Source organism: Rhopalosiphum padi, chromosome 1, assembly GCF_020882245.1.
Source record: "Rhopalosiphum padi isolate XX-2018 chromosome 1, ASM2088224v1, whole genome shotgun sequence".
In the NCBI taxonomy this organism is placed as follows: Eukaryota; Metazoa; Arthropoda; class Insecta; order Hemiptera; family Aphididae; genus Rhopalosiphum; species Rhopalosiphum padi.
Genome location: NC_083597.1, coordinates 70,993,829 through 71,021,578, shown reverse-complemented (window position 1 = coordinate 71,021,578; position 27,750 = coordinate 70,993,829). Strand labels below are relative to the sequence as shown.

General features: G+C 29.8%; 1 protein-coding gene across 2 annotated transcripts in view; it reads left to right on the top strand.

Annotated features, from left to right (window-relative positions):
* The window catches only part of LOC132925581 (laminin subunit gamma-1), a 55,781-nt gene that overhangs the window by 12,304 nt on the left and 15,727 nt on the right, over positions 1–27,750 (top strand). Inside the window, exons 3-6 of one of the 2 annotated variants that reach the window (XM_060989994.1) lie at positions 3,190–3,307; positions 3,728–3,914; positions 5,130–5,260; positions 5,604–5,782. In XM_060989994.1, the coding sequence (XP_060845977.1) occupies positions 3,190–3,307; positions 3,728–3,914; positions 5,130–5,260; positions 5,604–5,782 (615 nt within the window). Of the gene's footprint in view, positions 1–3,189; positions 3,308–3,727; positions 3,915–5,129; positions 5,261–5,603; positions 5,783–13,770; positions 14,180–27,750 lie in introns of those variants that run through there. The other variant, XM_060990048.1, reaches the window with a different exon arrangement.

Below are 27,750 nucleotides of genomic sequence, written 5' to 3'. Positions count from 1 at the left end.
TCGTGCTCAGATAACAGCTGAAACAGGAAATAACGAAACGATGACCTCTGTACTTCCATTGATACCAATGGCAATAGAATTTATAATGTACTTTTAGAAACACGTGGTTTCTATAATATTGTTCTATTTTAAATTTGTATAGTTACAAGTATGAACAAATATTGAATAATATATACTGTATTTATTAGCTTATACTTTAAACTCTCGATTCATACAACATAAAAAAAAATACATTCCATTAAGTTTTTTTTAAATTCAGAAACTAAAATATAGCCAAAAATACCTTATTACCTATATAAAAATATGTATTATACATATATATTTATTTCGAACCTAAGATGAATACATAAATAATGAGATTTAAATAGTTATACACTTTTGAAGAATTACTATTAATTGATTTTTGTCATTTATTATAGTTTATGCTACTCATCAATCTTCCATTTATGCTTTTTTGGTTATCGTTATAAATTCTTTTTTCAACAAATAAGTATAACATCAAGTAGGATGTGTAAATTGCAAAATGATTATTTTGATTTAAAAAAATGTTAACGATCAATTATTATATGACGAATAACGATGGTATCGAGAAAATAATCGTAATAACTTTTTTTTGTTTTTTATACGAATAACAATAATTGACATTCAGCATTATATACACTAATTTTTGTACGAAAACCGGCTGTTAATTTATTGTAAAATAGAATTCGGATCTAGTAAAGCCAGACAAATAAATAAAAATACGTTAGGGCGTTTGTCATTTCCCGTAGGATGAACAGAATATTTTTTTTGTCGTCTCCCACGCATAATTTGAATAAAGTAAACCCCACCCGTCCCTAACTATGTATTAAATTATTGTCCTATAATTCGTGTATTCAGTTCATAGTAATTATTGATAAATTTATATAAGTATTATATAAGTACCTATATAATGCCACTGATTTTTCTGTTGTAAATAGCCTGATGTTAATTGGTGATAGTACTTAATTCTACTATTTTTAAATGGTATTCATATTCTATGTAACTATTGATTATCAAAATAAAATATTTTCATCGATTTGCTGTTCAAAAAATAGATATGATCAGTCTTACTTAAATACTCAAACGATTAGTGGATAAAATTTAATATTTTATGATATGATTTATAATTTTTATAAATTATAAAAATATATAATATATATAATATATATATATATATATATATATATATATATATATAATTTTATATTATTGATATTAAATAATCAGTATTGGTTTAAAAATGTACGATAGTAATATATTTGTTGTTTTTTTTTTCACTTATATTAATATTTTAATTAATTATTATACATAATATTGGCATTATTTAATTTATCATACAATAATCATATTACCCAGGTACTAATAACTTATATACTAATTACGCATGAATCATGATAATTGTTCCATGACAAACAGTAGTAATAGCATATTTCTTAGTTGACAAAGACATTTGTCGGCTATGCACAAAGGAACACCGATATTATATTTTTTTATATACCATTTTATTTAGGTGCGTTTTATATTTCTCTGGAACGTCGGCAAAGAGTTGAAGTATACTGCGTAGTGCGTATACATAGTGTTTCAATGAATAATGTTGTTTAGATATTTTTTTTAATTGTAATTGTTTCACGTTCACATTTGAATAGCTGAACAAAATACAAAAATACATTAATTTGGTCTGATTATTGTAAAAAGAACAATCGAGTAATCAACATTCAGTGTTTGTATTAGTATATAATTTTTTATCAACTTATGGTGTGGTTACTGATAACTTTGGATTTTGAAAAATATCTGAACACTCTGTAGATCCAAGTACGTACGCGCAATAATATGTAAATATGTAAATGCATTTGGGTTGTATATCGGATATTTTAATGTCGTGAGTAAAATTGCATACACAAACCGTATCCAACCGGCATAATATGCTGTTGTCAACGGTATGTAATTTTTATAGACACGATTCAAATAAGTATTACACATTTTACATGCATGATAACAATGATAATATCAAAAATTGCATTAAACTGCATTTTTTTCATAGTCATTAAATTTATATTACAAAACTTTTGTTAAAAACCACTAAAATAGTAACTCATATATACATGACTTCGAAAACATTTTTATTACCAATGATTTAGTTTCTACAATTGAAGTTAAATTTAATTTAAAATGTATCTGCATATAGAATGAAAGTATAGGTACATTTCAATGGCCAACGTATACCTACTATAAAAACGTTTAATAAATACAATTTGTTGATATTATATTTTATAATTAGTTGTGGATAATGAATAAAAATAATATAATAAGTTATAACTATGAAAATCAGCAGATTAATGGTTAAATATTCAGATGCGTTTATTTATAGTATCTAATTATTTTCAAGAATAAGATTAGTATACTGTTTATTATTTTTATTTTGATAATTGTGCAACACTATTAATATAATCATTGATAATATAACACTAAAATTGAGAAAAATGAACGATAGGTAATATTAACTTAGAATTCTAAGTATTACAATTATTAGCATTTGCTTATAGCTTAGCATCCTCGTTTAATAGCTTATCGTCAAAACGTATTAAAAAATGTTTACAAAATGTTCTATTTGGTATAAATCAATTTTAATGTAATTATTTTGTGAGTAACTAGTTCGGGTATCATCGGTGTCGATTCATGTTGTAATTGACAATAGATGAAGACGTGTAGTACTACACAAAGTACATACTTTCGAAAAACTATTTTTTCCCGATAAATACATATTCACTCCGATTAGAGTTTAAATCTTAATATCAAAACATTCAAAACTAAAAATAATTTGAAGCATTTAGCTATTAAACATAAGTAACGTTTTGCGGTAGGTACTAAAAAAAACTAACTGAAATTAACCAATTAAATACTGCCTACTGCCATCGTTATAAACCTTTATTATGACGTTAGGTTTGTTAAATTATTAGTTATTGGATGTGTATACCAAAATTATTTATACACATTTTAAAATATTGGTACCTATACTTCTTATATAAAATCATATCAAACATCTGACGGTACAGTAGTTTTAGTCCAATAACAAATTTAGCAGTTACACAACATTAATCGTTATATATTTAAACAGACAACTTGCAGAGAAATTATTTTAATAAAATGTTTAATTTTTTTTTTAATTAGGTAAGGCATTTGATATCACGTACATCCGACTTCTCTTTTATTCACCGAGGCCTGAGAGTTTCGCGATTTATAAAAAAAGTACAGAAGATGGACAGTGGATACCGTATCAGTTTTATAGGTGAGTGGATTAACACATTAACTTAAATGGGTAGGTATGAATAAAATTAATTGTTAAATTACTAAACTTGATTTTCTAAAAAAATTAACTATTTTTTGTTAAATAATGGGCAATACGTTAGGGTCTAAAAAAACATACAATTTTAATTTATCACAATTTATATATATAATATTTATATATATATACATGTTTTTAATAATATATGATTTTTGTTATTATTATTATTATTATTATTGGTGTTGAGTTTTTGACCTTAAGCAACATAAGATATTGTGTTCATTTTTCAGCCAGAACGCATAATAAATGGTTTTTTTTTTTAAATTATAATTTTACACTACAATTCATTTGTGTTGACTGTTTAAATTATGTATACGTTAGTAATTCTACGTTGTATAAATCGATTATTTTGTTTGCTTTTAGTGGGAGTTGTAGAGACACCTACGGATTGCCAGATTTGAATTACATCCGTCTTGGCGAACAAGAGACCAGAGCGTTTTGTACTTCCGAGTTTTCAGATATTTCACCATTGACGGGAGGAAGTGTGCCATTTTCCACACTAGAAGGTAGACCATCGGCTAAATTTTACGATTCAAAATCGGAATTTTGGGTATGGTCAATTATATTATGTCGTTTCTAAATATTAAAATATTTAATTACTTATAAATTATGACAAACAGTATAAGAAAATAAAATTGTTTATAGATGTTAGTTATACATCGTGCAATTTCATTAAATGTACGTATTATAAAATTAAATATTCGGGAAAGCCTTGTATGTATTTGTTTTAAAAATTGTTCAATAATATAAACTTACTTAAAATTGTATTTGTTTCAATATTTTGATAAAAGTTGAAACATTAATAAAAAATATTGTATAATAATAATATGTGTTTAACATATTGTTATAAATCAGAAATTAGTTGTTTTAAATTTATAAAATCAGTATTATCATAATTATTTAATAAAATCGCTGTGATTCAAAATTCTTTAAACAACATATTATTAATGTATAAGAAACTGATTTTATATTAAAAGCAGGCAACTAAATGTGCTCAGTTAAGGTTATACTTTTTAAATGTTTTGCTAAAATTGCCTATATCAAACTCCTTAATATATTTCATTCCTAATAGTATATTATTATAATTAATTACTATTATATTGCTATCTATACTAATATATAAAATGATAGCGTTACTATAGCGTAATAACTACTTATTCAATCGTCTTGCAGTTTTTTTTAAATTAAAGAGTACATCACAGAAGGTTTTAGGCATAAATTTAGCCCGATAAAGTTAATAAATAATTAGTTATTATTAATTAAAATAAACCTATAAATCGTATACCTATGTGTATTATTATGCGGCTCGCGGGTTTCCAGCTACCTGTAACCTGACCTTTTTTCTTTTGTGTGTGTTTTATCGGGGAGTAGATATAAATAATTGTTCTGAAAAGTAAAATACTTTCTGTACAATGTTATTTCAACAATTTTACTATCATAGGTTTAGTAAGTAAAAACCACTCGAAGAGACGAGTTCTTTGGTATAATATAATGTTTCGCTTATACTAAAATGTTAGTATGGAATTAGTTATTTAATTAATAAGTTAAATAAGTTATATAAGTTTCTTGGGCGGAGCCGAGACGGGTATACTAGTAAAATTTAAAAATATATTTTCTATCTAAACCATGTTCAATTGTAGCACATAGTACATGTTATGTTTTAATGGTAAAAGTTAATCTAGTATTAAAATAAAAAGTTTACAAACTTATATTAAAATATATGTGGAAATTGCAAATATTTTGATTTATTGAATTTGTATTTTAGGATTGGGTAACCGCAACAGATGTCCTTATCACGTTAGACCGTTTAAATACATTTGGTGACGAAGTATTTGGCGACCCTCAAGTACTGAAGTCATATTTTTATGCTATTGCGGATTTTGCTGTTGGAGCCAGGTGAATAATAATAATTGTATAAATAAATTTAAATTATCACCTCATTAGTAAATACCAAAACTATTGATTAACTCATTTTTAATTATTCGTTTTTTGAAGTTTAAAATACTTTCATTAGATATTTTTAATTTTTAAATAAAAAACCAGTAAATTACGTTAATTTCAGTTTATTTTTAAGAAAATCATGCCATTTAATTTTCCAAATTATTAATGAGTGGATGATTTAAATTTTTGTTTTAATGGTTCATAGTATTGGCAAACAATTTTTTAATTTTCAAATCATAATATGTAAAATTATTTTTTTTATATAATTATTTATCTTTTTTTTTTTTTTTTATAACAGATGTAAGTGTAATGGACACGCTAGTGAATGTGTTAAAAGTACTTCTATCAATGGCACGTCCAGAAGAGTGTGTCGGTGCGAACACAACACGGCGGGACCGGACTGCAATGAGTGTTTGCCGTTCTATAATGATGCGCCGTGGAGCAGAGCAACCGCATTAAATGCTCACGAGTGTAAAGGTAATTGCATGCATATTTACATTTTTAGTTATGACACTAGATAGCGCTACCAATATACTATGTATATGCTAGATGGGCTACGTATACAATTAGTATAACTAATAATAATATAATATCCAATAATTTTTTTTGATGCTCAGTCCTTCAACGACACCTAATATATTTTTATTTATAATGATAAGACAGTGTGGTTTGAGCTAAAAACCGTGTTTTTCTATAAAACATCCGGAGGTGCCGATCTATTATATATTTGTTATATTAATTTAATATATATATAATATATTTCATATTATGGGGAAAAAATGCTGGTGTTAGACCCACCTACTAAAAAAATGGTTAGTTAATTACGTTCGAATAGTACTTTATTTATTTCTAACTATATACATACAAGATACTGCATAACAAACTATTTTTTATTGTCTCCCACCCGCCCACCTAACCCACCCAAAAATAGTTTTGGGGAATTTTTCCCAGTTCATACCCGTGTTCGACGCAACTTAAATATATAGTTAGTCTGGTTTTTATAACGCTCAACAGCCTCGATTTTTGGTTAAGGTGGTGTAGTTTGTTATAAGTTTAGATTCGCACCAATAACATCGGCATATATATATTATATGTTTCGTCTTATTTCGTCTTATTTTATTAATTTGATTTATTTCAAGGCAGTAATGTGTATATTTTATTATTATTATTGTTATTATTTTTAAATAGTATAATATGTATATGCTCATTTGTTTTTATGCAATTGTTTTATATTTTTTCGCTAAGCTTTCTATTATGATGTATCTTTGACTTATCAGTTGGCGATTTGATAATTGTCAAAAAATTGAGTAGCTGTATTTAAATCGAATCGGAAAACTATGTTCAGCTGGGTCATTTTAATTTCTTTATATGTTTATTTAAATTGTTCGAACATCAGTATTTCCAAATTATTTATATACACATTAACTAATTACAAAAATGTGTATTACATTATCTTACAACTAACGTCGAATAGATGTATAAATCCTTTTATAAAACCTTGTTTATATGTACGGGATAATTTATAACACTTTATACGATGTATTTTAGGTAATTGAGAAATTTTTAGTGTAATAAAAAAAAAACCCAACAAATTGTTGTGATTTACTTAGAAGGCCAGCGTAAAACCGGTTCATTATTTAAATATATCTGACACAATTGAGTGTAATTTATGTATTGCAATCCAAACAATAACAGCGTTGATAGATACTCTCAGAATTCGTGTGTGACGAAGGCGTGACAAAGATTGCTGTCTCTCGTCTACATGGCCGGTACATGATACATACAAAGAATAATAAACTGCTTTTCGCCGATGGACTGCTTTTCGTCGTGTCTGTTCCGAAAAAAAAAACACTCACGAGACACAGATACCAGTCGTTCTTGTGACTAATGCTACACCACCGTCCACCATATGTACTTACATATAATAATATGATATTATGTATATTTTACGTGTTTTACTTACATAATAGACAGTAGATTCTTCAAAGTGTGTGACAAAATTGTTGGGTGCGTTAATTTTTTGACAAAAATTTCATATTCTAAAATACGTGCTTTAATTTCATACTTATCGGTACTATATTAGCAGTAACCACGCAATCATAATATTATGATATTAAAGTCTTTCTATATTCTTGTGTACGGTTATAGTATGTTGTTATAAAGTGAAATATGGAATTAATGCTATACTTGTAATATTTCCATCATTAGACTTATTAAGAAAACATTATAAATCCCATTACATATTTACATAGCTCTTTTAATATTACGTATATATAAAAAACATAATTAACTAAGCGTTAAAAAAAATCTAATGCAATTTGCAATAATTACCTACAGTAATCTTTTTTCGTGATTTTTGTGTAAATAGTTATACTACTTATATACTTATTTAATAATTGTATAATATATTATATATTTACGAATGATTGACATAGAACAGTGTTACTAACGTTAAGTTATGTTTTAGTGATATAAACTACAGCACCTGTAGCTGGGTTACTGTTTAGCATGTATTATCATGTATAATGTGGGTCCCATTTGAAAAAATACGCCTCATCCCACTTCTGAACGAAATATTATTTATTTTTATGTCATAATAGCATATTAAAGTAATAGTAAACATCATACTGTAGTATGTATAGTCGTATAGGAATGGGGCGATAACGGTTGCACGTGATGAGAAATAGTGAAAATATGGTTGATATCCTTGGTCAATGCTGTTTGTCAGCGCCACTGTCATTGGTATATGTATTTTATATAGGTATTAATAGGTAGGTAGATATAGGATATACCACATACATTTCATGTTATATATATAGGTAGTAGATAGTAGGTACCTATACACACCGCGGCTGGTATCGTCGTTGTCGTTGTTCTCGTCGTCAGTAACCCCGTTATGTTGTGTTCGTCATCTGGTATACCGCCGTCGTGTACGCACACGGACACAGAGTGTCGGCGGAAGGGGAGTTAAGTGTAAGAAAAAAATCGTGAAAAAAAATTGCAAACAGGTCTAAATGAAAACGGTACGAAAACAGAGTATACGTATACGATGGAATTAAAAGAGACTGGTTGCCGAATATGGTGCAGTTGCAATGGTTTCTTAGAACGACGACGTAGCTCCGTACTGTGTATTTGTGTGTATGTTTCTCTATGCGTGCGTGTGTGTAGGTGTGCGTGTGTACTTGTGCGTGTTATATATACGTATACGCGGTACGCGTTTATCGTGACAAAACGGACATGCCATCGCGTACGGGACCTGATTGGAGAGAAGTCAGGACTTCGACAGGAATTTCTTCTCCAAGGTCCTGGATGACACTTTGTCTTCAATATTACATGTCTATGCATATGATACGAAACGGGCGTTACGGTTTCGTCGAGTCGTCTCGCGCAACATATTATATCGATGTATTTTTTCAACGTTTTTGTCTACTTTGTAATTTGTATGTACCTTTATAATAATACTATACACGATAGCTGTCGTTCAAATATATTTATAATTTATTATCTAGTTACGTATATATATAATATTATGATATTATCGCGGTTGACAAATAAAATACAATTTTTGAGAGTTATACAGTTCAGCCCCAGGTTTGTAATTATATTTGAGACTATAAAATTTCGTCCAATAATACATCTAATTGAGTCCGATAAAACAGCTAGTATTGATATTGGATTTTCATATTGCTATTTTAATATACGTCATATTTTATTACTAACGATATTAAATAAGTACAGTGCAGTATATATGTCTATACAATAATTGGGAGGAAATTGTTTTATCCTTACGTGTTTTTGGACTGGATTAAGCATTGTTGTTCGCTAGTCGCTACAATTACAAATTTGGAGTAAATTATTAGGTCCATGGAACTTGATTATAATACGCCCAAGTATTGTCATTTACATCGTCTGTTTTCCCACCACTGTCGTTAATTATACACTGTTGATTACTTGTTTAAGTAAATTATATTTTTTTATGTTACCACATGTTATCATACACGTCTAAAAACTTTAAACATCAACAACGTTTAGTCGATATAAGTAGGAAAGGCTGCTGTTGAGAGTTGGTATTTTTCGTGGTTGATATCTTATCGTATATTTCCATAAAACAGTTTTCTGCGTGGAATATATAAGTGCTTGTCATATTATACTTATCATGATACCTTTTATATGCTTCTGATCTACATAAACTGTATACGAATCCATTTCAATACTTCCATGTAAGGCGTTGCATGGGTATAGATATGATGGTTTCCATTAACAATATTGAGGTGAATCATGTAAATCTTATCAGTGTACGCTTTTAACATGGCAATAACATACGAGTTAGGTAAATATAAAATTATAAAATTGTATGTTGCAAACACACGTGCACATTTTTTCACTATTCGTACAACACTTCAAGACACTTATTTCGCGGTTCGCACAAATAGATGTTACGCTTGCATGACTGTAGTATAATATTATTATATCCATATTATAGACAATGTATAGGCACTCATAAAATAAATGATATTCTATAGAACCGTTATTGGAACTCGACAAGAATAAGTTGATAAAACAAATGATTTATCGATAATATTCATGAACATTGAACAGTATTATTGGAATAATTCCAAAATACTGGAAACAGTTTTGCCGCAGCTGTGCAGGTATATATAATTTTTCTTCTGCTATTACCTCCCTGCAGAATAGTGTCGTTGTATAATAAGACCATAATATCGAGCTCGATTGAAATCCCCAGGCGAATCTGTGGTTGTAAATAGGCATACGCCCGACCATGTGTATGCGCGATGTGCGGAAGTAAACCCTGTTTTAAAGAATAATGTGTATAATAGTATATAGTTAATAGTTATATACATACACATATTAAAATAATATTATACATTATAAATATATTATACGACAAGACGGCGTGTGGTATCCGCTTACTACAGCCATAATAATATCTGCCACATTCTTTCGTGACACTATTTTTTCATGAAAACGTATCGATTGCACATTTGAGGTGTCTTAGCCGTAGGTCATCACGACGTTTAAATAACCGTAGTAAGTCTATATTTATCATTATTATTGCCCAATTGATAATGCTCACCGTCGTGGCGGATCCAATATATGAATAATAATAGTATGATAAACGACAAAGTAATATTATACTTAACATAAATAGCTGTAAGTTTAGTTATGATGTGTTTAGGAGTTTTAAACTACGCGAATATGTTGCAGCTGGTCTCGGAGTGTAGTTTTAAATGCGAATGCGTGCAAGATTTTATTATTTTTATTTATACTAGGTAGGTAGATAGGTATGTATGGAAAAATACCGTGTCGTTTTTATATATTACGTTTTATGCGCAATTGAAAATTCATCGGTATGGAATAATAGTTGTAGGCGATGCGAACACAGTGCTACCTACTCGGCGAGCCGCATGGGAATCGCTTACAAGATAGTTTATCATATCTATCTCAATCTCTGCGATCTTGTCAGTTGTCGTAGTCGTAAATCAATTAGTTGTCTAAATCTATATTTATCTGAAATCAATATAATACCTAACTTACTATTGACATTTCAGAAATCACTGCCTAAAATAATTGCGAATCTAAGAAATCAATGATTAATTTGTTTGTCATTTCAATAATTTTTTCGTAATTTGGTTGTCAAGGCAGAAGACAACCTCACACAATTTATTATTAGTATATATATAATTTAAGCACCTAAAAAAATTTTGACAAATACCTCAATAATTTTTATTTTATCCATTTTAAATTAAAACTAAATAATATTATAATACCTGAAATCAAAATTAAATACACATATCTTTACATAGTCATTTAATGGGTACTTAACAGTAATTGTTAGGTTGTATAATTTACTAAATTTTACTTAGTTTTATGCATTATAATAGGTATATAGTATATTTCCAACTATAATCCGACTAAAGTTGTACTTTCAGTTCAATAGGGACTAATATTATCAATTTAGTCGAATTCACACAGCCAATGTAAATATGGAGAAAAAATTTAATTTTACTAGCTATATTAAATTTCCATATTTTATAATAATTTTATCAATTTATTATACAATAAATAATAACCGGAAAAGTATAAATGATTTCACGTGTAAGTGTAACTTATATAATATAATATTATATGACTTTTGTGTATTAACGGTATAAAGTGTATAAAATATTGTAAATGAAAATAATTGTCATATTTGATCGAGAATTTCGTTGAGCCTATTTGTTTTTGACATAAGGTACCTAAACTATATTTACTTTCTTTTTGTTCCTCACACAGAGAAATATGCGTATTATTCAAACGGGTTTTTACTTTCCGGGATTGAAATGCGTACCTCGTGCAACATTTTTTTCTTTATATTATTTTGTTTCCAAAACGTAAAAATGCTACTGAAACGCAATGCACGGATGATATATAATAACGAGCGTTACGTACAATCGAATGTCTAAAGATTTATTTTTAAATGCATTGTGCCCTTCAGTACACAGAGACTCTAGCTCGGTGCATTCCGTATTTGGAGAAACAGCTTGTCAGAGAAGTGCTGTCGATAAGCGTTTCGGTATTGAAAAAGAAAGAAAATATGTACCTATGGGTAGACGTACGTATCGCGCAGTGCTTTCTCGATTATTCATCCCGGGGTTACCTGCAGCAAGCATCGAATATTATTGTAAATCGGGTTTTAATTAGTGACGACTATATGATGTGCATTTTTTTTATTCCCGAAAGCCGAATCGACAAACGGAACATGTGTAACGCGGGTTTTTTTTTTTGTTGCTAGAATACGCGTTCCATATAATATATCATTATTGCAGTAGTATAATAATAATATACGAGTTCTTGAGGTGCTTAATTTATCATTGCAAAATGTGAACGGTTTTCATGGGTGATTTGCGAGTCAACGCTCCTTTGCGGCACATATTTGATACTTCCGATTATTGCAGTTATCATTTCTCTTCTAGACACTTGTGCTGGATAGTCACGTTATCGTATAATTTGGTTTTTGGACACGATCAACGACTGTTTAGATCTCTGCTAACTAAACGCGTTGTAGTGATTAATCATGAATATATCTATATAAAAGCGATGGCGGTACACGAATAAATCATAATAATAATACGTGGTAAACACAACTCCTGGTGTTGAATATCAATAAAATATTTTGACAGTTATACCTGTCGTGTTCGTGTTAATGTAATACCAGTAGGATTGTAAAGCGCATACGTATCAATGTATTATCATACAGCGTGGGTGTAAATATAATGATTTCTCGATACGATTAAATACGAATTCCCGCCTAATAAATAATTTTTTTATAACTGTTTTAACTCTTGTCTACAACGTTTCAATCTGCCATTATTTATGTTTAATATTGTTTCGCGGTATTCATGCTTTTTAAATTATGGTTTTTCGCTTCGTCTTACTTTGCTGATTCTTATGCCATATTTGAGTATTGCTAAACACGTATAAATAACCCAGGATTCTATAAAAATTATTTTATAACAATACACACAAAACTTTTGGCGTACCAACACGTCCAACGAAAGTACGTATAATATGTTTAAAAATTATATTACATGTACCAATTAGTTCAAATTCTATAAAGTATTAGATATTAATGTGTATATAACATATAGGTTGTACCTATATATGTTGGCACACGCTGCAACGATAATATTTCAATATTTATGTTTGTATAATATTATGTCAAAGGTCGTACGTGTCGTATTGAATTGCAACATCTAAATGTTGTAGCAATAATACCCTAATATAGATAAAAACATGTAGTTTTCTCAAAGAACGAATATTATAATATTATTACTATAGCTTTCATATTAATACATTATCATTATATTTTATATTCGTTTGAGTGTTGTAAAAGAATGAATTATAATTTCCAAATGGTGTGTATTAACTAGTTAAAAAGCTTAAGTCAAGTCAAAAATTGTTATTAATTTTGATTTGTTAACTTAACTAGTGTAATAGATTATTAAAATAACTATAAGATTTTTTCAGTTGATTTAAAAATAATCTATCAAATTAAAACAAAATTTTGGTTTTAATAGTTTTAAACATTCAGATATTATTATAATAATTGTAATTATAGGCTACCTATAATGTAATGTTCTGTTTCTTGATAAAATTATTTTATATAGTTAGATAGACATGTTCCAAGGAACTTTAAATCACGTTAAATTCTTTACAGCCATCGGTGATGACAATCGTCACGATAATTAATTTTTACAAAGTATGTAAGTAACGGTTTATCGAAATGTGTATATGGCCTGTGGCCAAACGGCACATTAAATAAGAATCCAAAGGGTCGTCAAGTGCGCTCGTTCGGTTTTTTTGAAAGTATCCCCCGATACAGGTATGCTTACGCATACACACACATACACGCGCGTCTGTACACCACCGACACACACTACCTGGTGCCGACACATAGATAACCAGTCTTCGCGTCCACGGGCTAGCGTCAGCTCGTGTCTCGGTGCATTATCGCTCGTCGCATACCAGATCCGCGATTTTAGCGGCGCGTGTCTTACGTCGTACTGTTTATTTTTCTGTCGCCAAGCAAGCAGTTGTTCATATTGTGCCCGGTTTGATGTTATAATATTTATCATAATAACACCTATATAGTTAAAGACTTCGTTGAAAATAAAAATAAAATATACACACATACTTTTCGAATCGAGATTGAACTTCCTCGCCGGATCATTAGTGCTTTTGATCGACGATGTAATCAAATTGGACGATGCGTTATAATGGAATTGATTTCATTTTGCTTGTGGATTTTCGCACTGATTCTCCGTTGTCAGCCCACCGAATGGGACGGATTAACGCCTTGGTTCACTGGTTCTGGTAAATGACTATTATTATTATTAATTATCAATTTTAGTATTCGATTTTTTATTTTTTTTTTTTTATGTAAATAATTTGAATATTTGAATTATAGATATCCATTTATATGCATATGAAATATAAAGTATTAATTACTTTAAAATTTGATTAAAAAAAATAAAACTGATCGTTTTATATAGAATTATTTCAGACGATAATAATCAAATATTAATTGTACACATTCAATTGTAGTTAATTTGTATAATTTACGTGTGTATGATAACTATAAATTAATATCAGCTTAAATTAATCGTACCAAATATATTAAAAAAATGTGTTACGTACCGATTTTTTTTTATAATATAATAACCGAGGCACAATAACACAATATTGTTAAAATGACGATTGAGTTATTTTAAAAGGTTAGGTGTGAAAAAAATGTTATCGTGATTTTTTTTTCAACCTGCAGCCATTAAACGCAATGATTTTGTAACAAAACGAATTGGCCGACTCCTCTACGAACAGTGCGTGTCCGAAATGGAATTGGACGCGATGATTTGTTACCCTGCGGTTAAAGCGTACCTATACATGTAGGTATATAAACGCGCGCGTTCGCACACACACACACACACACACACACACATCTCATACATTGAAGTGTGTGGTATGCGCGCAAGTGACTGTAATAACCGGAACGTCATCCCTCAGTCTCTTTGGCCATAATAATATCGAATTCTTAGCTATCAGTTATGTGTAATGGGATTGTCACAACGGCTAAGTGTGTATAAACGGTGAATTCGATATTCTCCTATCCTAGCCGCTGCTAATTAGTCCTTCAGAATGTGAAAAGGATTATTTCACATGTCTAATGGAGTGACGTATGTTGTTCTCGAGAAGTCACTGCCGCCCCCGTCACCGTATAGGTATACCTATATAGGTACATAATCCTTATTATGGTCCTGCATAAATTATATAATGACTCGTTCGTGAGGTGTGCCTTTTTACAACCGTCGAAAACAGAATCACTGCAGCAGCACTCGAACTCATCTCATGCTTCTATATTCTATATTATAATGTATTATTTGTCCGTTATTAGACGATACACTTTTTGTGAGGGTCAGAAGATTGATGCGTTTTTCACTTGAATGGTACCGTAATTAAAAATAAAAAATATATATACATACGAAAGTGTACCTATATAAAGATGAAGGTGACGGCATGTATATGACGTATTACAAATTAACCGTAATCAGTAATGTCATCGCGCGGCAGCGATTATAGCCTGAACATTTTGTGCGTATACCTACACTTCAGACTATACTATAATATGTAGCGTGAACATAGATGATTTTAACAATTACACGGGTGTTGGATGAAACTGATTTTGACAAGCAGACGCGTCCGTTGTCCTGATCCGATGATTTATCGTGATATTCGTCGTCCCAAAATATCGATTAATCGCGCATCGTGTATGGACGGGTTAAAATCCCTAGTTTTTTTTTAAACCAGCGTACCTATTTAGCGCCTGAATCTCATTACACACTGTGCTCTTATTATACACGTGTATAAAATGGTATATAATAATATAATGAAAGACGGCAACGACACACATTATAATATTATTATATTTTACAGTGTACCTATATATACGAGCAGTGTGCTGCCGCAACGACGATGAACTCGTGCGCATGTAGCCGCCTCGTGGAGGGGGTCATTATTAATGTCGAAGTATTATATTGTGCGCTCTGCCACCCGATCGTAAATCAATTGTTTATATAGGTATATATATACGTAAAATATAAGTACCTACATTCGAGGGTATTTTTTCGTACAGACCTGACCGGTTCTTATCTTGAGGGACATGGTGTATTTATTATAATATTATTAATAAGGGAGGGGAGCGTGACGATAATTAGACATCTGTGTATTCACGATAATGAATGTTCGCCTCGGGTATGGAAAGACCAAAATTATGTAAATTTCATCGTGGCTCCTCCGTTGCGCGATCGTTTTCCCTAAAAATGACGGCGTGTACAATTGTACTCAGCGGGTAGTGGCGCCATATATACGTGCAGTAACTACACGTATAAAAAAAATCCCCCAAAAACGACAATACCAAAGAAATCGCAGTCAAACCGACGACTCCCACGCGCGATGCACACTATATTTAATGACCGGCCCACCACCCACATTTTTCTATTGTTACTTTTAATATTGGTTGCACCTGCGGCAAAAACTATCATTTTCGGCACCACTTCGGTCTACTTAAAACGAATACAATAATATGAAAATTTTTTAAAAGCGAAAAATTATTACGCGGATAAGTTGTTGACTGCTAGTAGGTATATTATTATATTGTCACATCTTATATATATATATACATGTAGGTATCGATGTCAAAATATATTTATAACATCATTATTATATACAGTTGTCAGCGCATTCGATAAAAATCACACACACACACACACACACACACACACACACACACACACACACATATATATATAGGTAACTATAAAATCACTATAGCTATCTATAATATAGTATTTATAAACGTATCTATGGTATCTACAATATGTAAACAGAGAGTTGCAGGGAAATCTATTTTTGGGTAAGCTATAGTAATAAGGTACTTGTTGGAATTCAAATAAAGGTGCATCTGTTTGACATCTCCTCGATGATGATGACTTACTTGTTTTTAAAACGTTTTAACTGACTCGACCACGTGTGTTTAAATTGTCTGGTTTGAGAGTGTGTAAGACCCTTACCTCTATACATAATATTAATATATGGCGTATATTTCATAATAATAATGTATATTTTAGTGGTTTCGAGGAGATTACGGAGACTTTAACGCTCGCCTGTGATGGACATCAGCACAATTATTATTGTTGCTGGCACAAAAGATTTTTTCGTGGCATTCACCTAAACGTATCTTTCATGGGCGTAACGTTTAAAACAATCGATCGTTAATTATACTGTTACGCGTTTGGTTTTCCCTTCTCCCTCACTAAATACCATTACATATATCTACTATAATATTATATTATTGTGCTATACATTTTATCCCTATATACATTATTATATTATATATATGCACCATTAAGAGTTTAATGCAGTATAACAATATATGTAACGCGGTACCGTCAATGATAGTTGTTGGTAGCAGAAAAGAAAAGCTATACGGCAATTAATGTTGACCTTATGAGGTCATATCAATTATAAGTGTCTTTTGTTGTTACCGACTAATAACAGATAAATACGTCAAATTACCGGGTAACTTATTTTGATCGAGATTCACAGTAGACTCTTAATTGGTTAAAAAGTATTTACAAAAGTAAGTTACGATTCATGTATATTATAATATATAATAAAATAATATAGTATGATATTATAACTGAAATTTAAAAAAAGAATACTTACTTTATCGTATTCATGAATAAAACAATACGAAGAAAGGCCAATCGTCTAAATAATTTTAGAGTGTATATAGAGGTAGGTACATGATACGTATTATGCGATATGCATATTGTATATTATGTTCGAGATAATATCTTTTCATGCTCTAATTTTATAAAAACTCCGTGTATAGTTTATAACTAGCATGTTTATAATATAATATGGTAAATACGATGAGATTTTATTAAAATCAAATTAACGTAACCTTAATTTCTATTAAGTTTTTAATCAGCTAATACTTTATTGCGATCATTGAATATTATAGGTATGTATAATATACTAACTTTAAATGAAATGAAGCGGAAATATTTACAATTGTTATAAACTTAACAACCATCAAACTCAATTTGCATAAAAATCGCTTAATATAATCGTAACGTTACATACGCGAATTTATTGATTTATAATTTAGTCATTCGTTGGTTTAAGTATTTATTTTTATTTATATTATAATCGTTGTACACTTATTACAATTGGTTTGTACAGTATTAAATTATGCCTTTAAAAATTATATCTTGCAATGTATCATCTATATATGCACTTATATGTCTGCTAGTTACTTAAATACTTTTTTCACAATATAGGTATATAAATAAGCTATGTATAAATATTTTTTAATTTCAATGTATGTGAATACAATAGTTAGAAAATATTTTTATTATTTATATGATCTGATCATAACTCCTAATTAATAAACATACGTTGTAGTTTAATGATATTTCATCTATTATATATGTTATCAATAAGATCTTTCAGGAAAACCAATAGGCATTTTAAAAGAAAGAGATTATAAGATAATGTTTTTTTTATTGTTTAATCAAATTAGGAATTGCGTAGTTTATGGTTACTATTTAGTATTTTATGACAGTTGTTATATAAAAAAAACCTGAAATACCTATTTAAGACTTAGAGAATAATGTTTATGTACCTACTCGACTTGTGCAAACAACAAGAATTTGCAATACACAATTCAAGTCAAATTGTCGCAGAAACACAATGTTTATATGTTTATAACAATAATATATAATAATGGAATAATATTAGTAGATAACAAGATATTGTTATAAAATAACATGAAATAAATATGTTATCCCAATTATTACTTTCGAGGTCTGCTGACTAATATTATTTTATCGAGCATTATTTGTGATACAAAACTCAGGAAATTGTTGGGAGTGAGCACCGTGATCGATATATAGTTTCGCCGCAGCGTTATAATAATAATATGTAGAACGATTTGGTCCGATATATAATATTGTTATTATGATAATACGTGATGGGCCACGGCAGCGTGACGTTTATCGCGATGGTCCAGTTGTTATGCATCGATGACTATGTTGCGCGGCGGAGGTCCGTTTCCGCGAAGGTTTGTTTCATTCTTATCCATATGGGTATACAGCGTGATTTATCAAGCATGCTCACTCCCTTTATTTACTTTGATAATTAATTTATTCAAATACTGATTTTTGGAATTATCAAGTATACCTACAGCTGCTTGAAAACTGTTTTTTAATTATCCTGCAGTGGGGCGATAATATTATTTAATATTATTAAATTATCCATATAGGATAATAAATAATAACCTTTGGATGGGCTTGCAAAAATGTTAAATGTATTGTGTAATCTTCTACGTTGGATGAAGTATTTATTAATTATTATACTGCAGATCATAAAATGTTCTTAATTAATATTAATTAATAAAATCCTTAAAAAAACATAATCACAGATTTATTATTTTTATAATACACAAAGTATAACTTAAAAATCAATAATTTGAATTTCGACTTCTACACATTACATTTTCAAAAATGTCATCTGATTAACATATCACAGAAAAAAGGACGATTTTTATTTGAAAAAAAGTTGATATCGTCAAAAAACATACTATTTAATTGGTTATCAAATTATTATATTATAGTCTAAGTATTTAAATATACGACCCTAAAATATAGAGTAAGTTTTTTTAAACATAAATAAATTTAAAAAAAATTTAAAATCTCAGAATTTAAATAATTTCATTATTAACGGGGATAAAAACGGGAGTAAATATGCTCGGCGAATCAGTCTGTATATATATTATACACGTGTTATTTATGTTTACTTATATATGAGTTTGTACACGTCGGTACTGCGCCGTTATGTATTTAATAATAATATAATATCGTATGGGTAATATGGTTGAGGTTCTTGCGATGTCGTGCGCGGCGGCGTTGATCCTATACATAATATAATATCTCCTTCACAGCATCAACGTTTTCGCCTCGGCAACGCGATGATCGCACAACGATATTTTACTCCACACGAACACGATTATTGTATTACGAGCCAGGTATGGGTGTACCCACCTATAAATCACTGAGACATATATTTACACGGGCGGCACTTGCCAGAAATTTAAGGGCGGCGTCATAAATTTACCCCAGACGATTTTACATTATTACTACTTTATAATAATATTATAGTTTGAGAGTATTTTTCTATGAAAAAAAAATAGTCTTACTTATTTATATAATAAAATCTAAATATGATGCAGTACGAATTTTAACGTTAACATTTTTATAATTTTATTGTATACATTGAAAATTAATATGATCTATTACCAAATGTTCTGCAGACCTATCGGAAAAATCAATGTGTTTTATATTTTGTAGTTTGAACTTCAATCTTTCCATTAGATTTCGAAACAAGAAATTTAGTCGGTATTTTCAATATTTACAATAATTGGTTATAAAGTATAAATTTAATCTTGGTTAGTCACGGTACAAATCAAGATTTTACTATAAACCTATAAAGACATTTGGAAATAATTTAGAGATTTGAAATCGATTAAATGTTTATGTACAGACATATAGACATATCAGGTATTAAATTTTGTGAGCTAGCACAAAAAATTGTACAATACTTCTCTAATATATGCGATGCACAAAATAATATTTTATAAAAGGTATCACAGAAAACGTTGACATGGTGTGTATGGGAGTAATATCATATTATTGATTGTACCAATGCGCAAGAAGTAATGACTCCCAACTGTCAGTACATAATATTATTTTCCTTATCGGATAAAAGGTTCATATCGATCACTGGGTTTCATTTGTACCTATATATTTATATCAGAATGTCCTAAAAGTCACATATTGTCTTATTATCTAAATTAACGAAAAATTAACACAACCTAGCTGTCATCCATAGTTATAACACTACGTATGAAAATTTAATATTTATAATACATCAAAATACTATATGACATTTATTTGATAGTTGAACTAGGATGATATGAAAAGCTTCTATCAATACATATAAACAAATTATTATTAATTTGTATTACTTATTGGTAAATATATGTTGATATTTTCATATAAAGTAATTATATAAGATACTATTATCATAAATTATTATATTAAATATTGTTTTTATCATAACCTACTTATTGATATAATAAAATTTTATTAGATTATCTGTTTTTGTATTATGTATAATATATTATATTACATATTATTTTTAGACTTGTATATCAAATAATAATAATTAGAATATTATCCTTAAATTTAGACGATTCAGTGTATTAATAACATAACTTATAACTTATGTAAATAATTCTATACAACTAAATAAATAAATAACAAATTATTATTAAATGATGGTTTTTTTAAAGTAATCAATAAAATTTTAATTATACCATTAAATTGAGATTGTTATGGATTATACCTATGATTATACTGTTGAAAAAACCGTGTTTAAATAATATGTTGATGTGTCACGGTATCATAAAGATATTTTTATGGGGTTTCTGGACGTATGGTACGTATTGTATTAAACAAATCGATTGTTTTTTGTCTTTTATCATTATTTATTTATGTTTTTTTTATACCGTCAATGACATCGACTCCCTCGCAGATAATATTATAACTCACTTTAAACTGGTCCGCGGACGAGATAGGTGCCACGCTGTCGTCGCCGCCGCCGTTGTCGTTGTCGTCGTGTACGTTCTATGTGCCTTTTTTCTTTCCACTTTCCAGTACTTATATATATATATATATATATATATATATATAATATTATATGAGACGTCGTCGCCTCACGTTATCCATTAGAAGCGTGTTTCTCACGATCCGCAATCGCAGCTGTGTTTTTTGTTTTTACATTTTTTCTCCTATACACATACTCATTTCTCCTATGAGTTATATCAGAATTATGTAAATTTAACGGAAGGTTTAAAATTTTAAGACTGAATGCCGCTGCTGCGTATAAATACAGTTACGCTCTACATCGTATAGACATATAGTCTCTTTATTTTATCTTAGTTATACGTTATCGTCACAAGAACTATCAAGGCGGCCAATCTCTGTTTTCTCAACTTTTCAGGAGGAACAAAACACTGTTTTGCTACTAGAAATTTCGAAAGTTAGTTTGTAGTATACCTTTGGCAATTAATAACTATAAAACGTGTATTTAAACTTTTTAAAAAGTTATTTTATCAAAAATTATTTATTTCACTAAAGATTCACAGGAATGGCATTGATGGTGAAATTATCATATTAATTTATAGATATACTATGATATCTGAGATTAGTCGTTACTTATTCATGATTTTTATTAAAATATATTTTTGGTGAAGATTCATGAGATTGGTTTTGTTGCCTTGATAGTGTAACATTTGCATTTTAAATGGGTGATGTTGATATATCAATTTTTCGCACTTAACATGCCGTTGATTATTGTAACCTAAAAATAAATAACATGGAACATGGACTCGTGTGTCCTAAAAACACGAATCCATTGATATATAAAACGTAAATTTTGAATTTTTTTAGAATAATCATTATGTATCTTAAGTGACGTTATGTTTTCGAGCCAGTTCTCAAACACGATTGTTGTTCTATGCGATCTTCGCAGTCCGTCAAATCTACATATTTATTTATAAGAAACCGCGTTTCGAAGACGTTCAAAACGTCTGCTTCGTCCGGTCTCGTTTTACAAATCGAACGCCATTGCCGCCGTCGTCTCGGACCACCCAAAATGTTAATATTGTACAGTAATTATCGTTTTTTTCTTCTTTCAAATTCGGTGGTGTTAATTGAACTCAAGGAAAATCCGATCATTGCGTCCGGCGTACGTCGAGTGAGAGAAATGCGGTGGTCTTGACAAACATAACATATAACAATGCGCCGTTACCCGTTGTACAATGACGATGATAATAATAATATATATCACTGGTGTTTTATTGTACATCAAAACGTAATGCAGGTACCTACCGACGTTGTTGCCACTCACTAGTGGCCACCCATATTATATTATGTGTGATATATTTGAATAACGGTCGACTCGTTCGAATCACGTAAACTTTATATAACATAAAATTATGTTTTTGAATGCGCCGAGCAGGTACATAAATTCAAACGTACACGCACAATTTTCCAGCCAGACAGATCACGAGGCCGTGTATCGTATTATTATTATTATTAATTATTATATATAATATTCTACGAATAGGTGTTTTGCTTTAATCCTATGGCTGCAAGTCATGTATCTTATACACCGTATAAAATATATAACTATCTTCAAGAATTTATACACGATGGAGACTTAGATCGCTGTCCATCAGATGTGTTTTGATTACTCGCACAAGTAGGTAATATCTTACTAGGTACCTACTCGAAAAAAATGCACTCGAAAAATTGTTTTTTTAAATGTCATCACAAAGAACCAGTATATTAGTAGTTTATATTTTAATATTTTAAGGGTTGGATAGTGATTTGTTCAAATGTTCCACCAAATGAACATAAAAGGTCATCTTATAATACTTCGAGCAGCATCTATAATTAAACTTTCATTATAGACGTGACAAAATCTAATATAATTATAATCATCACACTTATTCATTGGAATGCTAGTAAGGAGCGCACAGATTAGAGTTAAAGGTTTCGTTTGTTCTTTGTATTAGGATGTACAATACTTAATATACACTGAATTAGTAATAATTCTATAGATTAATGTTTTAATTTTATGAGCAAGTTTGAACGTGGTATATTAAGGAGTTTCTATAACGTTTTCATATATTCAACCATAAGTTAAATATTCGACCAATCAACGAAAAGATGGCGATCGATTTTGCGCTTGTACACGTAGTATTTGTCATGAATATAATATTGCATATAATACGATATTATATAGATAAAACGTTTTGTTTCATCGCAAATAAACTTATATAAGGCCTAATGGTTCGTGTTATAAATATTATTATCATAAACAAGTAATATATTATATGATAGTATTGCAATATCACCGCAAAAAGTTTTTGCGATTTTATCACAATAACATACAGTAAAAATTTATACTAAACGATCGTTTCGTTTTCCTTCGCTGCCATAAAATTTCCAGAAACATTCCACAGACGTTATTAATTGTACTACTGCGTGCAACTCACGCGTACTTGACGACGTTGTCTGTCCACAAATGCAAACAGGTGAAATTCTCAATGCATTTCAGATATTTTCATTTTTAGGTTTTGTCCTGAGGATGACTTACCTATTACGGTCCCGTATTTGTTGACAAAATATATTATTACGAAATTTATCGTTATGAGTAATATCAGTGTTTTATAACTTTATAAGAAATCTTTACTTGTGTTTTAAGGGCTGCCTGTACTAAAATTGTGTCAAACTAAAAATAACAAAAAAAAATAAACAAGATACGCTTACATGCAATTAATATTATGACAGGATTAATAATAATAATAATAATATCAACACCCTGTACGTCATATTACAATCTGTGGTAAATTATTATGGTATTTTTAAAAATAATTTATAAATATTAGTCGCGATTCGAGGTTTAATAAGATTGCCTTATATTCGTAACTCTTAGACTACATTTGGAGAAAAATATGTAGCCGTAGCTCACAGCCTACATGGAGGGGTAGCTGAGGTGGCACCTCTAAATCAAAATATTTCTTTAAAATAGCATGACTCAATTATAGTAAGTAGGTAGGTATGCGGGTATGCCTAAAAATGTGTGACTAAAAGATCAAATATTATAATCTAATGGTATTTTACCCTCAAAAATAATCTTTTTATCATTCGGGGTGCTGAGACACATCCACCATAGGATCATAAATTTCGGTAATAAGGCTTATTGAGTTAAAATGCTCGTGTTTTTGTTGTAAATTGGCACTACAACTATTTAGCACTAGTTTGGATTTCGGGGTGCCGGACTGACGGACCTCATCATCTTGGCGTAGTATTATTATGTACAATTTATGTTTGGTGAAAATCTTAATATCTTATTGATGTTCATGCGCGCTCGCGCAGTTACCGATTATATTATTATATTATTGTTATAGTAGGTATATATAAGAGAAATATGCCGTTGCACCGGGCGGCGCCATATTTGGAAAAGACGTTTGAATGCTGGAATGCCCCAAGTACTGCCCATACTCCGTCATCATATATATGCTACGCGAGCGAGCGCGTTTTTTTCGTTCTATTAAAAAAACTATTTATATAGGTATACGTATGTTATACGATTTCCATCGGAATCGCTGAATTTTTCACTCGGATATAATAATATTTAACGACGATGTAAAACGGTTTTTACGGTTTGACTTTAATATACTGCAAGATGATGATAATAATAATAATATAATGTAATAGGTACGTATTACGCCGTGTGTATATGGTCTGAACGGGTTTTCGTGTGTCGATATCGTATATTTATTATTTATTTTTTACGCGTGTGACGATTTTCTATGCGCGCCCGCTGGGAACTCGATTGTCGCCGACGATAGCAATAAGTGATAATATTATATTGTTGCCTAATATAGGTAGTAGGTACCCAACTACCTATACGCCTGTATCGGGCTTTTCGCGACAACTTTACGACAGATTTACTGCGCGATCGATTAATAACGAAAATCTTTAACGTACACACGATAATGACGTAACGGTCTGCGTATTATATCGCGTGCTACGTATCTTATAATATGATATTATTAATATATTATTATTATTATTATTATTGTCGTGTACCGTTTATATGATATATATATACTTAATACAGTGTGCGTATAATTGCGGTGTGTACCTATACGTCGTGCAGTGGTTCGTCGAACCTATCGGTAGAACGGGAGCTGCAGGTTTTTTTATTTTTTATTATTTTTTTTTTTTTTAAGAGCACGCTGGACACAAGGACCTCTAATGAGGTATTTGTCGGCGGCCCGCACTATCGGCAGGGTTTAGCGAGTCTATGCACATTGCTGCCGTTGCACTTCGTGCCGCAATAAATCATTATCGACTTTCTACACGCACACACACACATATACATGAGAGCGTAGTACACACACTGGGCCGTTTGCGCGCACCTCGCGGACCTGAAAAAATTGTTTAAATTAAATACTCGGCTCGTGTTCGGATTGTCAGCTGTGCAGTATCAGTTTGTCTTAGACTTTTCTTTTCAACGTCTAACTATGTATAATGCACAAGTCATTGCATACAATTGTATGAAACGCTCCCCAGGACATATAGAATCTGAAATGGTAAACGATATCTAAGTTCGTTTTAAATTATTAATTAACAAACTAATTGTATTGGTTTTTTAATTTTATTTTGTCTTATTTCATTAAATTATGAGTAGGTATTTTATATAGACTATTTATTCTGAGAATATTATAAATACTCGATAATACTCAATTGAGTTTTCCAGAAACTCTTGTCTGCATATTGTCATATAAGATTATCCTAATTGATAAATGAAGTGGTATATTACTGTATATATTAATTGTATTATACATATTTTATTTTACTATTAAATAAATAAATTGTATTATTAAAAGTACTTACTTATAGTAAATTAAAATGTTCACAACTCTGATATACTATCCAGTGCCATATCAAACAGGCAGAAAATCTAAATGTGTGCCGTTCTGTATTGCATATCAACAACTCATCCCACAGCTGTCATGATAAATAATAGTTAGATATATTATATAGTTACTGTTGTTACACAAACATATGACATGGCGGGTTTTCGTTCCGTAAAGCTGATTTTGTATTGTTATATTATATAAAGGCACGGTGTTTAAAGGTTAAGTTAGGTACTTAGGTGTCTATTCCTTATTTTTTTTTTTTAATAATTATGAAAATAGTTTAATTTTAAATTAAAATTTGATTGTCTTTTTATTTTGTGTGTTTGTGTGCAGTTTTTTCATACATGTACATTGTACATAGACAAAACTATGTGACTTAAATAAGTATTAATTCAATTTTTCACTTATCGGTTATAATAAATCATTAAACTTAAATCTGATTTTTATTTTAAAATTTTACTGAATAATTATATCATTTAATTTGTTGAATAAATGAAGACGGTGCTGTGACAGAGGATACACACACAAACTGTACATACTAATTCAATATACTTTGTAGTGTACATAATTATTAACGTTAATAATAATTATTATAAAAGGCTAAAAATTATGAAACGTAAACATTTGTAAACGTCAATCTTTAATTGGATACAATCAATATTGATACATTTTTTTTTATTAATTAATTTATATTTCAAACGTTTTGAAAAATGTAATTTATTTTAAACAAACATTTTCCCGTTGTAGTTAATCATTATTGTTGTTAACAACGAAATATTATAATATTATAACACGTTTAAGGTATATCATTTTATCAAAATAACAAAGGTACTTCGGCTCGTTTTGTTATTTGTCAAGGTAGGCTATCCAAAAAAAAATAGGGGTGCCAAGTATCATCGCATAGGAACACAGATAATGTTCTCACCTTTAAATTTGATAATGGTTCAATTCATTGGATCTAAATTGAAGCTAACGATGAAAAAAATGTAGGTTAGATGATCGCAAATTTGCTACGATGTACTACACGATTTTGTTATTGGCGAAGACGATAACACGTGCCACGGGTGTGGAGCGTTTTCTAAAATCGAATGATGATAATAATAATAGATACCTATATAAAATAATCTTCTGTTACTCAGCTCAAATCTGTGCACCCACATAATATAAGTATAATATATTTTACGACAATGCAGTACGATGCGCGTCTCCCTATAATAATAATATATTACGACGTATATCGTATGCCCGTCCTCTGTCGCTGCAGCAG